General features: G+C 40.6%; 1 protein-coding gene across 1 annotated transcript; it reads left to right on the forward strand.

Moving 5' to 3' along the window:
* The first annotated feature begins 1,017 nt into the window (after nt 1-1,017).
* DACT1 (dishevelled binding antagonist of beta catenin 1) lies at nt 1,018-8,967 on the forward strand. Its single transcript, XM_069950374.1, has 4 exons — nt 1,018-1,456; nt 4,595-4,727; nt 4,911-5,066; nt 6,437-8,967. Exons 1-4 carry the CDS (start codon nt 1,172-1,174, stop codon nt 8,329-8,331), a joined length of 2,469 nt encoding a protein of 822 aa, XP_069806475.1. The 5' UTR covers nt 1,018-1,171; the 3' UTR covers nt 8,332-8,967.
* Nucleotides 8,968-17,181: the final 8,214 nt, after the last annotated feature.

Below are 17,181 nucleotides of genomic sequence, written 5' to 3' on the forward strand. Positions count from 1 at the left end.
TGCGCGCATCTCCACCCGTGCCATAGACACTATTCTATGCACGGGCGGATTCCGCATTCTGCCGAAAGAAGTGACTTATCAATTCTTTTGGCAGAATGCGGAATCCGCCCATGCATAGAATAGTGTCTATGGCACGGGCGGAGATGCGGACATGCAGGTATGAGCGACGGAATCCGCAGTGTGCATGCACCCTCAGACTGGAAAGAATACACCACTTCCTGCAGGACATACAGCAGCTGATAAGTACTGGAAGACTTTAGATTTTTAAAGGGGTTTTCCAGTGAAAATCTTTTTCTTTCAAATCAATTGGTGTCAGAAAGTTATATAGATTTGTAATTTACTTCTATTTAAAAATCTCACATCTTCCCATACTTATTAGCTGCTGTATGTCCTGCAGGAAATGTTGTTTTATTTTCAGTCTGACACAGTGCTCTCTGCTGACATCTCTGGCCGAGACAGGAACTGTCCAGAGTAGGAGAGGTTTTCTATGGGGATTCATAGAAAACCCACACAGAGTTCCTGTCTCTGCCAGAGATGTCAGCAGAGAGCACTGTGTCAGACTGAAAAAACTATTTCCTGCAGGACATACAGCAGCTGCTAAGTACTGGAAGACTATATAACTTTCTGATACCTGTTGATTTGAAAGAAAATTTTTTTCGCTGGATAACCCCTTTAAGTAGAAATAATATACAAATCTATATAACTTTTTGACAGCAGTTCTGACACAAAGGAAAAAATCTAATTCTAAAAATTGTAAAGGTGCATACATGCAAACCCCCAGGAACATAAAATAGATTCTTATGATGTGTTCAGGCCAATTGTGATGCTGCAGAATGATTAGATGCAGAAGCCATTCCTATAGCCATGTAGCATGGGGTATGTCACCTCTGCTGTGGACCCCAGCCCCTCCAGGGAGAGCTGGCTGCATGTTGGGAGATGCAGGGGGAGGGGCTGTGGTGACGTCACGGACCAGCTTACTTAGCCTGGCTGGGACTGTGCGCCGCTCTGCAGAGGGATAGAGTTCGCTGGAGCCGGAGGAGGTGAGAGCCCTGCAGGGCTGTCACAGGCGGCTCCTGGAGGAGGAAGAGGGTGCAATATGCTGCAGGCTGGAGCCTGAGCGCTTGGAGTTACTGGAGCAGCTGTGGATGTGCTAGCGGTCTGTGCTCCCGGGATGAAGTCGCTGATGGCCGGGGAGCAGCCCAGCGAGAGCCCCCCGAGGCGCAGGGAGAAGTGCGAGGCGGAGGCTGAGAGACACCGGACACGGGAGCGCCTGGAAGCCACCCTGGCGGGGCTGGGGGAGCTGGCGTACCTGCGGCACCGGCAGGAGATCCTGGTGAAGGCGGCGCTGTGCCCGGGCACTGCTGGGGATCCCGCCGCCGCCGGGAAGGGGGACGGTGCCCGCAGCCTGGAGGAGAGGTTCCTGGAGGAGAACATCCTGCTGCTCAAGAAGCAATTGGTAGGTGAAGGATCAATGCCATAGAAGTACACAGGAGCACACACGGCATATATACAATGTATAGACTGCATCCCAGGGGGGACCAGAAAGACCAGCATGCCATAGAAGTACACAGGAGCACACAGTGCATATATACAATGCATAGACTGCATCCCAGGGGGGACTAGAAAGACCAGCATGCCATAGAACTACACAGGAGCACACACGGCATATACACAATGCATAGACTGCATCCCAGGGGGGACTAGAAAGACCAGCATGCCATAGAACTACACAGGAGCACACAGTGCATATACACAATGCATAGACTGCATCCCAGGGGGACCATAAAGACCAGCATGCCATAAACCAGGGGGGTACTGGGGGCTGTGCACCATATATAACGGGAGGGGGGTATTATACTGTAGCCTTACAGGGGGGTATTCACTGTGCTAGTGGTGTATATAACATAAGAAGGGTATACAGTACTGGGCTGGTACAGGGGGGTATACACTGCAGTAGGAGGTGTATAACATAACAAGGGTATACAATACTGGGGTCTTACAGGAGAGTATACACTGCAGTAGTGGTATATAGCTTAAGAAGGGTCTACAGTACTGGGGTGTTACAGGAGGGTATACACTGTAGTAGGATGTATATAACATAAGAAGAGTATACAATTCTTGGGTCTTAGAGTATACACTATAGTAGGATGTGTATAATATAAAAATAAAGGTATACGGTACTGGGGTGTTACAGGGGAGTATACTATGTAGTAGGAGGTGTATAACATAAGAAGGATATACAGTACTGGGGTCTTACATGAGAGTATACACTATAGTAGTAGTGGCATACAGTACTGGGGTCTTACAGGAGGGTATACACTGTAGTAGGAGGTGTATAACATAAGAAGGATATACAATACTGGGGTCTTACAGGAGGGGATACACTGTGGTAGGATGTATATAACATAAGGGTATACAGTACTGAGGACTTACAGAAGGGGGGTACATTTTCAGGGTCTGCAAACCATAATAGGGAGCAGGTAATATATATATATATATATATATATGTGTGTATATATATATATATATATATATATATATATATATATATATATATATATAGTGTGTGTGTGTCTCAGGTGGAGGACTTGCATGCTATACTGAGGTAGTATAGGACATGGTCACACACTGTATTAGTATCTCTATGGTAAAGAAACTGTAGTGGGGTTTTACGTCTGCTATAAAAATGAGCATACTATAGTGGGGTCTTACAGGAGGGGGGGGGGGGGTATACACCATATGAAAAGATTTGTGAAATAGGGGTTAATACTATAGAATGATCTGACAGGAAAGGGTTAACATACTATACTGGTGTCTAGACCATGGAGACGTGATAATATGCTATACTGGGGTGTGTGTCTTGCAGAGCATTGACTGTACAAGGGCAGTGGTCTCTATGTATGTTAGTAAGGGGATATGTTTAATACACAACATAGATGCGTCTGTATGACCTCCAATGTGCTGGTACCGAACTGATCAAATATAGGGAATACGTTGGTGTAGCGGATCCTTTGTTGGGGCTGCAGTCTGTCAATAGACCTGGGGTTATATCGGTGATCGGACGCTGATCCATAGAATATAGTAGCGGAGTACTGCATTTTATTGTGTATACTATAAGTATGAGCCATTGTCATTGTGTCTGCTACTATCTGTCTGAGGATTAAACTATCGGGTTTCCATTGGCCGTGCTACTCTGTATAAGTGACAATTGGTGGTAAAGGGCTTACTGTAGTGTTATACTCATTCTTGGGGTAGTGCAGGTATTCATGGGCGAACAATGAGCTTTATAATGCGTAGCCTTGGTTGAGGGTTCATTGCTCAGTCTGCGTGCTCAATGACCCTCTGTCCCTACATGATCCTTTCAGTTGTTCTCCATGTAATCCTTAGGTTAGCGCTGACGCCCAGCAGTCCTGCACAGCCAGCTGAGAAAGCCAGGCAGGCTGTAATCTGACCAGGTCAAGGATTTGTGCCTCCGCTATAACAATGGGAGATTAATTTCCTTAATATATCATATAGCACATGTTGTGGAAATCATATACATATATATATATATATATATATATATATATATATATATATATGCATGCGCATGCAGAATTATCTGCGGATAACAGGTTTCAGGTCCCTTAGTTTCATAGGGAGATCTTATTTGGGGGGGGAAAAAAAAGCTAAAGCCACCAGAGGGCGCTCATGGATGTGGGATGTTAGCCGCAGATCTGCTCTCCTTTGCCTGTCTGCCCTAGGCACTTCTCTCAGTAGGGTCCTGTGTCTGCTGAAAGGAGGGGGGGGGGGGGCAAACTTAAGACAATCAACTCCTTCAGCGTCTACGATTGATTTATTTGTTATGGGCAACAGTCTAGTTTATATCCCTTATAAACAAGCAGCTCCTTTTACAATTGGGAACTTCTGTGACTGCGTTACATACCGTAATGCTGACGGCCGTGTATAAATGAGAAGCCTGTATGAATATGGATGAGTGTATGATTAATTATAAGGACCTTGGGCGTCATGCATATGGCAAAGCTGGTATAGTGTAATACAGAACCCCTGCAGCTGTGTATGTGGTCCCTCTGTACAGAAAAGTAATGCTTCTAGGGTAGAATACATCTGTCTGTATAAAACTCAGCTGCATACTAGGAGACTGTAGTCACTGTATGCTGCTATATGGTGTCTCCATACAGAGGTGTATTACACATATTCCTTCCGGAAAGAACAAGAGACATAGAGAAGTACAGCAAGTGCCCATAGACTGTATCACAAATCCTAACATGTTAACCCAGTCTAATGCTTGTTTGGGGGGAAAAAAGTTTTCAGTGAGCGGTATTACACATGCTAAAATAATGCTGAGCAACTGTACAGTAGTTCTAACAGGATGGTGCTACGATAAGGCCGACATTTTTGCCCCCCTTAGATGTGGTGTCTGGTTCTTAGCAGAGTTGTCAAGCAGTTCTGTGTATTCGAGACTTGGCTGCTTTATCTGTGGCACAGTACAGCACTTTGTTTTTTTGTTAGTTTGCTCCAAATGTAAATATTATTTGTTTTTTAGTTTGTTGCCAATCTAAATTCTTTTTTTTTTTTCTGTATATTTCCACAGAACTGCTTGAGGAAAAGGGACGCCGGCCTGTTAACACAGCTTCATGAGCTCGACAAACAGATAAATGACTTAAAAATTGACGTCGAAAAGACAACTGAAGAGCATTTGGAAACGGACAGCCGACCCAGTTCTGGTAATTTCACAATTTTTTTCATTTTTTATATATTAATGTATTTTTACTTTAATTTCTAATCAAATGTTCATACTTTGTAATATGGCAGTAATAACTTTGTGGAGACAACAGTTATGAAGTCTGAAGCAACCCTGCTACATCTGCAATGAATTTTCCCTGAGACTGTTGTTTTTTTATTTTTAGGATTTTATGAGTTGAGTGATGGGACATCAGGATCTCTTTCTAACTCCTCCAACTCTGTCTTTAGTGAATGTTTATCCAGCTGTCAGTCTAGCACCTGCTTTTGCAGCCCCCTCGAAGCATCATTAAATATCCCAGATGGTCAACCAAGATCAGCAGGTAAGGTTTGCTGGAGACCTCTACTTTTGCAGTTTTTTTTGGTTGTAGCTAGTAAGTTTTAGTGAGTTTATTTTGAATATGTGTACAGTTGTGTCCGCTAAGTCAAGTTTCTTGTAGTAAACCTTTCCAATATAAGTAGTCCATTTCTTTAAGATGCTTAGTTAGGAAACACTAGTGCTTGAAGATCTATTATAAGAGGTGGTTAAGAATTTTATAAAACCTAACGCTGGCAATGCTAACGAATATTGGTAGGAAAATTGTACAGGATTTGCCGGATCTTTGTGTTTAAATGGGTTGTTGAATAGTTGATTAAAGGGGTTGTCCAGCGAAAATCTGTTATATAAAGTTATATATAGATTTGTATTTTACTTCTATAAAAAAAAAAAAAAAAAAACTCAAGTCTTCCGATACTTATAAGCTACTATATGTAGTGAAGGAAGTGTTGTGTTTTCATTCAGACATAGTGCTCTCTGCTGACATCTCTGGCTGAGACAGGAACTGTCCAGAGCAGGAGAGGTTTTCTCTGGGGATTAATAGAAATACGAGACAGAGTTCCTGTCTCGGCCAGAGATGTCAGCAGAGAGCACTGTGTCAGACTGAAAATAAAACCTTTCCTGCAGGACATATAGCAGCTAATAAGTATAGGAAGACTTGAGATTTTTTAATAGACATTAATTACAAATCTATATAACTTTCTGATATCATTTGATTTAAAAGAAAAAGTTTTTCGCTGGACAACCCCTTTAAGACGACTTGATTTTTTTCTAGAAATTAATAATTGTGGCACAATAGTTTTGACAGTGGCCCAGTGTCACACCATGCCTGTTTACCCTTAGAGGGATTATCCAGCGCTACAAAAACATGGCCACTTTCTTCCAGAGCCATCACCTCTCTTGTCTCCAGGTCAGGTCTGGTTAGCAATTAAGCTCCATTCACTTCAATTAAACGGAGTTGCAAAACCTGCACCCAAACTCGAGATTAGAAAGTGGCCAGGTTTTTTGTAGCGCTGGATATTCCCTTTAAAGGGGTATTGCGATCTATAGAGGATGTGGATAGGGGATAACAAACTGATTGCTCGGGGTTTGAGGTCTCCTGACATGCACATGACATGCACGGCCATTCATTCTCTCTGGAACACTGCAGAGCGCTGAGCTCAGCTATGGTCAGAAGTCCCATAGAGCTTGACTTGAACAATGGCTGCACATGCATGGTTTGCTCTTGTTGTTCTTGGGACAATATTCTCAGCATCATACCCCCACCAGTCAGCTTAACCCATCCTGTAGATAAGGGATAACGTCTTGCAATGGGACTATTCCATTAATGGTTTGCTTTATTGGTAACACTGTTTTTCTTTTCCAATCTCCTTTCAGATGACTTCTTTGAGTGGTTGGAATACAGAGAAGGTCAGTGTGAAAGTACAGGCACAGTCCGTCGCTCCTTTTCGGCCCCCCATTCTAATACCACTGAAGTTGTCGCTGATGTACATCCCAAGTACCAGTGTGATCTCGTCTCCAAAAATGGCAATGATATATACAGATATCCAAGCCCTCTCCATGCCGTGGCTGTGCAGAGTCCCATGTTTTTGGTATCCATGATGGGTAATGTAAAAGAAGCGGAGGAAGGTGAAATGGGTGCAAATATGGATGACTCTTTAGTGCCTGAATTGGATTCCCTAAAACACGAGGACTCTTATCAGCAACAGAGTAGTTTCTGCCCTGCGCCTCTGCCTTCCAGTAAAAAACTGGATGGATACATTTTAGGTATAATTCAGAGGAAAGCACATCCTGTACGGACTAACAAACCCAGAACAAGCGTAAATGTAGACCCTGGAAAAGGTATTTTACGACATGGGAGTATATGTGTCAAACAGACTGGTGGCATCTCCCATAACAGCACCACTAACATGAAGAATCCTAAACAGCCATGTTTACATTCCTCTGGAGTAACCTCTGTGGATAATAGCACTTACCCGTCTCTAAAGCTGTGTGCTAAAGAATCTCAAAGTGAACAGCTGGAAAGTAAAAAGATGCCTTCAGTTCAGAGTTACCAGCCAAGTAATATGCATGAACTACAAAGCCAAAACAATTCATGGAACTCTGTGAAGCCTGTCTGTCAAAATCTTGGAAGGGTTCCTGTGGTTGGAACGTCAAATATCCCCAAAGAACTACTTGTAAATCCTGTTCCTTCCAGCAGTCCTTTTCCCAACCTTTCCAATCCACTTTGTAACGGATCCCCCAAGGAACAAATCACGATCATCCCTCTTCCTCAAGAGGTTAAAATTGTGCCACCACCAAAAAGGATTTCACCCAAAAATACTATGAATTCTTATCATGGATCATCTCATGATGAGAGACCCCCATTGGACTTCAAGAGTGAAGGTTCCTCCTCTCAAAGCTTAGATGAAGGACTGTTGGTCAATGCTCACTATATTCCTGCACAGCAACAGGGTGTTAAACTGCATAAAAGTACCAAAAACGTAAAGCTTGTTAAGAGCTCAACGCTAAAACACAAGTCAAATGTGCAGAATCTTATGATGGATCATGGCTCTCAGACGTTGAAGGAAAAGGGTAAAGTTGTAATAAAGAAATGTAGGTTCCCGGATGACTTGGAGGCGAATAAAAAAGTTAGGAAGGTTTCTCCGAGAGGTAAAAAGATTGTTCATTCGCAAGTAGAGACTGGTGTTGTAGGTAAAAATCCAGGGGGAAGTAAGACTGGCAGTAAGCCTCATCATGGACATGCAAAAGATGTGGTTTTGGCTAAGCCTAGACATAAAAGAGGAGACTATCGAAGGTGGAAGTCGTCAGCTGAGATATCTTATGAAGAAGCTTTACGAAGAGCAAGACGGCGAAACCAGAGAGAGATTCTTGGGGTTTATGGTCAAGTTCCTCTTCCGTATGCCAGCCCGTATGCTTACATAGCAAGCGACTCTGAATATTCAGCAGAATGTGAGTCTCTGTTTCATTCCACCGTTGTAGACACCAGTGAAGATGAACAGAGCAACTATACTACAAACTGTTTTGGGGACAGCGAGTCCAGTTTAAGCGAGGTCGAATTTGTTGGCGAGAGTACAACGTCAAGCGATACGGATGAGAGCGGAGGACTTATTTGGTCTCAGTTTGTTCATACCCTTCCCATGCAAGCGGCCGCAGCTGCCGACCTCCAAACCACAGCCAAGGCCTTTGTCAAAATAAAAGCCTCTCACAATCTGAAAAAGAAAATTCTCCGCTTTCGATCCGGGTCTCTAAAATTGATGACGACAGTTTGAAGCATCAAATGTTTTTTGGCTGTCTTGACCCCGTTTCCCACTCTGTAAATAAATTTGTATCATTTGTGCAAATATTTAAAAGGTTTACAGTAACTTATGTTGATTTGTGCAAACTGTTTCGCTACTTCGGAAAATTCTGTATCGGTTAGCTGTTTAATGTAGACACTGGTGACTTCTCCAGAACCCAACCCTACAATGTCTGGCAAAAAAAAAAATGGAAAAACTGCCCAAGATCAAGATGGTTACTTAGGATCCACCCTTCAGCTTGGAACATGTAGGACATTATCTTAACATTCCGTCTGAAGTTGCACCATTGTGTCGCAAGATCTTTCCAACTTTTTTCCTGAAGGATTGTGAATCCAGTATTGCATATAGAACTTGCCAGACTCACTAAGTGGGAGGGGACATATCAAAGACTCTCCTCCAGTATAAAGGTTGGGTCCCTTCTGTTAATATTTGCATGCATTATGCATGGAAAGTATTGGTTCCCATATGCCTTTTTTTTTTTTTTATGGGCTTTATGTATACTATAATCCTATGTATTTTATATATTTTGTAAATTATATAACACCTTTTACATGGTAATAAACTGTCCGCTTAAATGCTGTTTAAAATTATTAAATTGGGAAAGAACAAGCTCGTCTTGTATTGAAGCCTTATTAAATCTGATCTCTATCTCGAGGAAGACAAATATCCTGTCAGCCGCCTTTTTTTTTTTTTTTTGTTCATTTATATGCAAAATACAAAAAGGAGCCTTTTAAGGTGGATCAGTCATAAACAAGCTTGTCTGTCTTGCAGGAAATGCCTTGTGTCTCTATGATGCCCCCAGTTTCTAGTGAAGTAATAGGTGGCATTCTTATGATTATTAGCTTGGCCAATACAATGGCCAGTGGTTGTTTGGAAATCCACCTTGATCTGTGTTGGTACTCTTGCATCTACAGTAGTCTCAATTTGAGACTGCTAAGAATATAAAAGGTTTAAATATTTTGTAAGGTTTGTGTTTATAATATATAGTATACGTTTTTATATAAGGGCCTAAAACACTTGGAACCTATTTTGTACCTTTCCAGCTAAAATTATGCAGTTCCTTTGCGATATTTAACCTCTCTACAAAATGTTACATTACAGAGAAATCCTATACTCAAGCAGGAGATCTGGCTTTCCTGTCAATTGTGGAAGAATTTGTAGCCTTTAGGGTATTCTCACATATAGCAGGTCATAAATTACCATAGATTTCCCCCCACCCCCACTACTTTTCTTGTACAACATAAAATCTACTAGGGCAATGGTATTTTAGAGATACTACAGTGTTGAATTGTTTACCTTGAATCCTTAAATCCATGAGCAAACACACTTATTTGCTTAGAATGCAGACTGAATGCAAAGGGTTTGTGTGTCCTTGTATTACACATAGATTGGATCCCTGTGAAAGGGACAACACTGGGTATTGTCTCTGCTACAAAAATACACATGGAATAATAGGTTGGTGTTTGCACACTCGGCATCTATATATGAAGTATATATTGATACACATCGGCTTTAGTCGTTCAGATTGCACCCACACTAGTTATTGTAAGGTTTTCAGAATTCTATCTGATGTGAATGGTGGGCTTTTCTCTAACCTTTTAAAGATTGGACATATTGGGTTTTACCTGCCTGATCTTTTTGTTCAGATTTAAGCTGCCATGCTTTGCTGAGCGTGCATGTATATAGGGTGAGGAAGGGGGATTGGGAGAAAGAGCTGATGGCAGTTAACGTATACATATGGCCAGCTATAGGTTCTGTGCTTCCTAGTGTCATGGCTTGCATCTCTAAAAGAACCAGGAGCAATGTGCAGAATAAAATGGATCTCTAAGGGACCTCATTGGAATCCATTTAGAGGACAAGAAAAATACTGTGCACTCCTTTCATTCCATCAAAAATGGTAAAAAAAAAAAAAAAACATGGGAAAAACGGGTGCATTTGTGTGCATCCGGTTTTTCAGTTTTTCTATTGACTTTTATTATATAAAAGGGATTAAAACGTTTTTAACGTTCACAAACGTGGTTTACTACTGAATGTGTATGCTAAAAAAAGGTGTTTTTGATTTTTTTTTTTTTTTTAATAATGTAAGTCAAGGGAAAAAAAGAGCAAAACGGATGCACACAATTGCATCCGATTGTTATAGATGGGGGGGGGGGGGAACTGAATTCACTAAGCCTCCCAGGGATTTTTAGAGAAGTGCTTAGCCAAAAGTGCCTCACGCTCTGGTTTTCTGCAATCTGTCTCCTCGTGGGTTGGGCTGAATTCACGCTTGCGCATGTATGCCCGGGGTAATCCCCCCTAAGAATTATTGGTGTTTTGCCTCCAATAGATTTCCTGTTGCCTATTCACCTATAATTCTCCAGTAGAAATGGAGCTCTGAATCAGTTTGAATATTTGTGCTACTGTACTGATACAGCTGTGCAGCTGTGTCAGTACAGTACAGAGAAGATTTAAACTGGATTATCGAAACTCCCGGCATCATAATTCTGTCCATATATACAGACTGTGCACGGAATGTGTCAGTAAGGCATTATTTGGTTTTAAATTTCCCCTTTCTTGTGATGTAAACACTTTTGGCAGAGAGGAGAGCACACTATTAATGTGATTTTTTTTATTTTTTTTATTACATTTATGTATATATGCAGTTTGTTTGGGTCTATGTAACAATACCCAAGCCTTTACAGCGAAGCATATATCAAACATTTTCAAGAAGAATAGAGATGACAGCGTTTGAGCCAAAGCCTCCTCTCCAAGGTGAAACTTGGTCAGTTTTGTCGGGGGATGGGCTAAGTGAATACATTTCCAAAATCTGTCTCCCTTTACATACTGGAAACCCTGCCCTTTGAAGCAATAACATTTACATCCAATCCATTACCTCTGGGTCTCATGCGTGGGACAAGGTGATATTGAATAATCTATGAACACATGAATATGATCTATGACCTTTTACATACACTCCAATTATATTATCTTTTTTTTTTTTTTTATACATCTTTGCGTGTTACTTCAATATGTGTGCCTTGTTTAATAACATGGCTCTCTTTAAAGGGATTGTTTAGGGAATGGCTCATGGCTTCAACCCAGACATGAACTTCCACCGCAACATCATACAACTATTGGTCATTGCGTGCAGACAGGGTTTTGTCCATATACAATGACTGAGACTTAATCCTCAATCCTCGTTTACCCTATTACACGGGACGATGATCGTTACTAATGGTCCTTTTTACACAGATTACCGTTCGAATTTTTACCATAACGATCACATTTGAGCGATAATCGGCTCGTGTAAACACAGCGAACGATCAAGCGACGAGCGAGAAATCGTTTGTGATCTTTCAACATGTTCTCAAATGATCGTTGGTCATTCGCTGAAAATTTGCAGATAGCTTCATGTAAACAGTCTTTCACAGATTGACCCTATGTGTGAGATTAAGCAATCTTAAAACGATCGCAATAACGATTTTTTCAAACTATTTATACCTTCGTTATAAAAATAAAATCGTTGCCTCAAAATCGTTAAACGATCGATTGGGCGAGTTATCGCTCCATGTAAAAGGACCATAACTGTTGTTCTTATGCTCGTCATTTCCAGGCTGAGGGTGGGTTCACACTGAGGAATTCTCGCGGATAAATTCCGTGGAATTCCGTCGACTTTATGCGCGCACGGCTGCGCGCCTTTCCGCCGGCTCTATAGACACCATTCTATGGGCCGGCTGATTCCGCATTCCGCTGAAAGAATTGACGTGTCATTACACTGTACGATTTGTGAACGATCAACGATGATTCTATTCAACGATTTCTCGTTGGTCATTTAATCGTTGCCTGCTATGGGTCCATTTACACGGAAAGATTATCTGCCAAAGATTTGAAGCCAAAACCAGTGGATTTGAAAAGAGGAGAAATCTCAGGCTTTCCTTTATGACCTGATCTCTGTTTATATTCTGTTCCTGGCTTTGGCTTCAAATCTTTGGCAGACAATCTGTCAGATAATCTTTCTGTGTAAATGGACCCTATTACACGAAACATTACATTATTGTATAAATCCGTACGATCTAACGACTTTTCAACGATGATTCTCCTGCATAATAGTAGGGTAAGGTTGAATAAACATATAGTCAGCAGCTCCCTCTGGGAGTGTTTAATCTTCCCTGAGGATAAAAGGCTTGGATGTGTTAAAATCGTTTTCTCCCCTGACGTGTGCTGTTGGGGTTGGGGGGCGCCATACAGATCAAATGGTCGGCACATTCGTTCAACATTCATAATAGTCAGCTTACATTAGAAGCTGCCCTAGCAACCCTTCAGATGACTGGCAGTACCTGGAATGTCCAGCACAATATTCCCCCCATATAATAGAATGCATGAACACTGCTCAGTCTATAACCCTGCTGCTTTAGTGGATTTTACGCTAGTCGTCTATTGATTTTATGAGCAGTGAAAGCCAGATGCTACAATAAACACCCCTCCGCCTGTATTCTGCGTAAAAAAAAATATCTATGTTTGCTTTGGTATAAACCAGAACATAACAAGTTCATGAGCAAGAACATACAAAATATAGTATATCCAACTGAATTACAAAAATGGTCTCAGGGAAACCTGGTTATTGACCAATAAGGGAGCCATTATAGCTCCAATATGGGTCATTACTAAAGGGATTATACAGGCTTAGAAAAGCATGTCCACTTTCTTCCAGAAACAGCACCACTCTTCTCCTTTGGTATGGTACTGCAGCTGCAAGCAAATGGAACTGAGTTGTAATATCATACACAACCTCAGGACATGTGTGGTGCCATTTAGGAAGAAATATGCTTCCTGTTTTCCTAACTGGATAACCATATCCAGTGAACGACAAACAGGCCCAGTTGTACGTGGACATGGCATCTTTCCCCCCTCCAGAAGACTGACAAAAATCACTGGCTACCCAAAAGAGTTCATAATGTCCACCATATTTGCTGTCTTAAAGCACTCCCAAAGCTTTAAAGGGGTACTCCAGCGAAAAGCTTATTCCCAGTAATGGAAACTCATTACAAAGTTATATAATTTTGTAATATGCTTCAATCACCTATCTGCCCCCTTTCCCTATCTTTTCCCCCCTCAATCCCCCACCAGGAAGTAAAGTAAACTCATTCTTACCTAATGACTGTTGACCACAGGCTACTCTGTGGCAGCCATTTTGTGACAATGACATCATCAAGAGGGAGGCAGGTCTAAACCCTGTTAGGCCAGCCTCCCTTTGTTAGATGGCACAGATTGCTCAGCTCTGATTTATCTGAACAAGATGTAAGCCATCTAAAAAATTTACAGAGTCAGTTAGACATCACAGGAGACAAAGTGCATCATGGGAAAGCCCAAACCAGGAAGTAAAGAAAAAATTAAGCCACCAACTGGAGCTTCAGGGACCTGCAAACAGTGGGAAATCCAAACGGAGACAGACTCAGGAGGGATGGTAAATCGAAAAACTATGTTTGATTGTTTTGTTTTGTTTCTATCAGTGCCGGAGTATCCCTTTAAATAACCCTGCTGTTTTGTACTTCTAGTGCATGAGACACTGAGGATGAAGGTAAACTTCTTACCTTATCTTGAAAACTTTATAGTTTGTAAGATATGTAAATGAGGCGTTTGGTGCACTAGGGGCAGGACTACCAGATCAGCCCCCCTGCCTACCCAACCTCTGAATGAATATCCATCTGGGGCTCTGCAGTGAGTGCCAGAGTGACGTCACTGCAGATGGCGGTCCCAATAATCATTAGGAGGGTGGGTTGGCCGAGGGCGGATCAGTGCCCTTAGGGTGGTATTCCCACCCCCAGTGCACCAAACTGCCTCATTTACATATCTCATAAACGACAAAGTTCCCAAAAATAGCGCAGAGGATGAAGGTAAGCAAATTCTTCTAACCTGCTGATTGCCCCAATAACTGATAAAAGATTCTGTTTAGGCTATGTTCACACAGTGTAAAACAATAGTAGAAAATTACACATGTAGTCCAAGACAGAAATGCTTCTGTAAATTTTTATTTTAGACATGTCTTTGCTTGTAATTTTTTGATGTTTTTTTTTTTTTTAAAGCAGCCCAATATAATACATACAAAATACACCTAAAGGAAGTAATATGTCACTTTGTAAAAGCTTCATGTCTAAAACTAATATATTTGTAAATATTTATGTTTTCTAATCCCAGATATGTCTCTATTTATTGCAACAGACATGACCGTGAAAACAAGCCCCAGCCATTCTATATTATATCCGTTGGCTCTTAGAAATCCCTAAACCTTTTGCCCTTGCTTAGCTCATGAATAATGTATACTGACTGTGCGTCTTGAGGGATTGCTCGGCAATGTTATCCAATAGTACTATGGAACATTTTTCTTTTTTTCCTGGACCGTTTCCCGAGTAGAATGGATAAGATAGGGGGTTGCTTTATATGTATTCATGTTTGGCTCCTGTACATGGACGCTGAAGTTTATTGGTACAATTTAGTATCCCTAATTGCAGTTCAATCGCATGTTTGACATAATCAATCTGCTGCCTCCTTTTGTTCCTTGACTGGTTTCCCTAGGAGAAAGAATCCCTTTGTCTAAGAAGTTACATAAAAGACAGGTCATACATTAGGTACTTCCTAGCTGGAAGATCACATCTGGTCCAAGGTTTTTATGTGTCTGGTGAAAAAATTTCCTGCCTATGAATTTATGAATTTCTAATTTTAAATTGTGATTTTTTTTTTTTTAATTTCCTAAACTTTATAGTTATTTATTTAACATTTTCCAAAATAAAAGTTTGTTTTTTAGTTGTTATCTATATAAATTTAAATTAAAAATTTTAATTAAAAATATTTATTTATTTAAAAATAAGCAGTATATTTGTTTCCCTACAAGATTAAATAATATAATATAGAACTATGATATTGCTCTGAATATTTTTTTTTCATTAGATAGTACTTTTTTATTATATATATATATATATATATATATATATATATATATATATATATATATATATATATATATATATATATATTGGTGGTTTTAGTAATGGTCCCATAGTTAGAGCTATTCCATTAGACTGAATTTTAATGGCCTGCAATAGAAGCAGAAGACGGTGTTTGATAAAGTACTCAATGTATGCTTGACTAGCTGCTAACACCCCAGGGACCCCTCTGTGCTGCTTCCAGGGTAATATCATTATAGGATTCCCTTCAGTTTGTAGATTTTTCTAACATATTCTTTTTTTCCTACTTTTATTTTCTGCCAGCAACTATTTCACACTGATAGTGATACTTGACACACCTCTTCACCATTCACTTCCTTTTGTCTTCTATTCACTTGCAAAATAAACTGACGCTGTATACTAAACATCGCACAGGACACATGTTGTCCCACTTCTATGTCTCTTATCTCACTCAGTTACTGGTAGAATGTTTTTGTAAAAATCCATATTGGTTTATCATCTGTGTTGTGTTTATTTATAAAAGTAAGTCAATTGGATTTTTTTAAATATTTTATATAAATATTCTATCATTTAGGTGTGCAAACGATTAAAGGCCCCTGTGCGCATCAGAGAAAGATCAAACCAAAACCTTGAGAGTCTATGGGGGAATTAGGACTACTAGCTATTTGCTTAACAAGCTATTGAAGGTAATGGGCACCTTAATCGAAAATTAACTAAAACTGAAGAATGCAATGGGAATTCTGCTTTGGCTGTACTATTTACACATATTCACCGGGAATGCCCCTCTGTAGACTCATTTATGTGCGGACACATTTTAGGGCCACATTCGTACTTTGTATTACAGCGGCCGATCTGTGACATGGCCGTTGTCTGTGAAGTTCACCCCTGCCAGTATTGCAGTACCGGCCTGATGAATACCTCTTCTTTCGAATTGGAATGTGGGCACATTTGGGTGTGCCCGCATTCCAATTAACCATAGGAGACAATGTAAAGTGTGTCAGGAGCTGCACTTTACATTGTCTGCACAGTCATGTAAGTTGTGAGTGCGTCTGAATAGAATAGCGGCCGGAGTGTTTACAGAGTGCATACACTCCGGCCAAGATTCCTTCGAACACAATGTTATTTAACGCTTTCAATAAATAGTGTCCGTAAATTATTGAAAAAAAAAAAATGGTGTGAAGAGGGCCTTGGTCCATAAAAGCCTGGTTGAGTAACATACTCCATATAATAAAGCAAAAATGGTACACTGCTAAAAGCTGAAAGGAACCAAATTGAATCAAACAAGAAGATGCTAGTTCGTTCCCTTTAATGTTAAATTGCCCTTAAGCGAGAAAAAAAAAGTGTCAAAAATTCAATTTACATAATGTAGGAGTATGGCTGTGAACACGTCAATGTGCTGGGCCTGTTAATTTGTTAAAAAGGATAAGATGTTTGCCTGCAGGGGTCTATAAGACAAGGGGGTGTCAATTATTTGCTTTTGTGTCAAATTGTTTCTTTTAGGTAGAGGCGTAACTGTTTCTGGGCCCAATGCAGAATCCGTAATGTGACCTCCACCTGCCATATACTATTTATAATACTAGTGGCCGACAGACACAAGGGCTCAGGCTCAACTCTTGTCTTTGCACCCTTTGTATCTGCGCTTCTGAGTAATAAGCAAATATATTGGAATATAATGCAAAAAGTTAAGTCGAATTTTTAGCATGTAGAGGATAGTTATAGGTAACTTCACCAAGATGCGCCATCGGTCACCTACAGTACAACCTTGATTTGTCAACTATAAAATTAGTAATAGTAGTAACTCTATAGTAAAGGCCACTAACCTCTAGAATCCCTTTATATATACTATTCCTCTAGTACTGACTGCAGATCCGTGTTCTGTCTC

Source organism: Dendropsophus ebraccatus, chromosome 13, assembly GCF_027789765.1.
Source record: "Dendropsophus ebraccatus isolate aDenEbr1 chromosome 13, aDenEbr1.pat, whole genome shotgun sequence".
In the NCBI taxonomy this organism is placed as follows: Eukaryota; Metazoa; Chordata; class Amphibia; order Anura; family Hylidae; genus Dendropsophus; species Dendropsophus ebraccatus.

Bases quoted from the DNA above. Each gene is read 5' to 3' on its own strand.
- DACT1 (XM_069950374.1), top strand. From the start codon at position 1,172: ATGAAGTCGCTGATGGCCGGGGAGCAGCCCAGCGAGAGCCCCCCGAGG. The intron at 4,728-4,910 runs GTAATTTCACAA...TTTTATTTTTAG, and splicing joins GGACAGCCGACCCAGTTCTG to GATTTTATGAGTTGAGTGAT. The intron at 5,067-6,436 runs GTAAGGTTTGCT...ATCTCCTTTCAG, and splicing joins TGGTCAACCAAGATCAGCAG to ATGACTTCTTTGAGTGGTTG.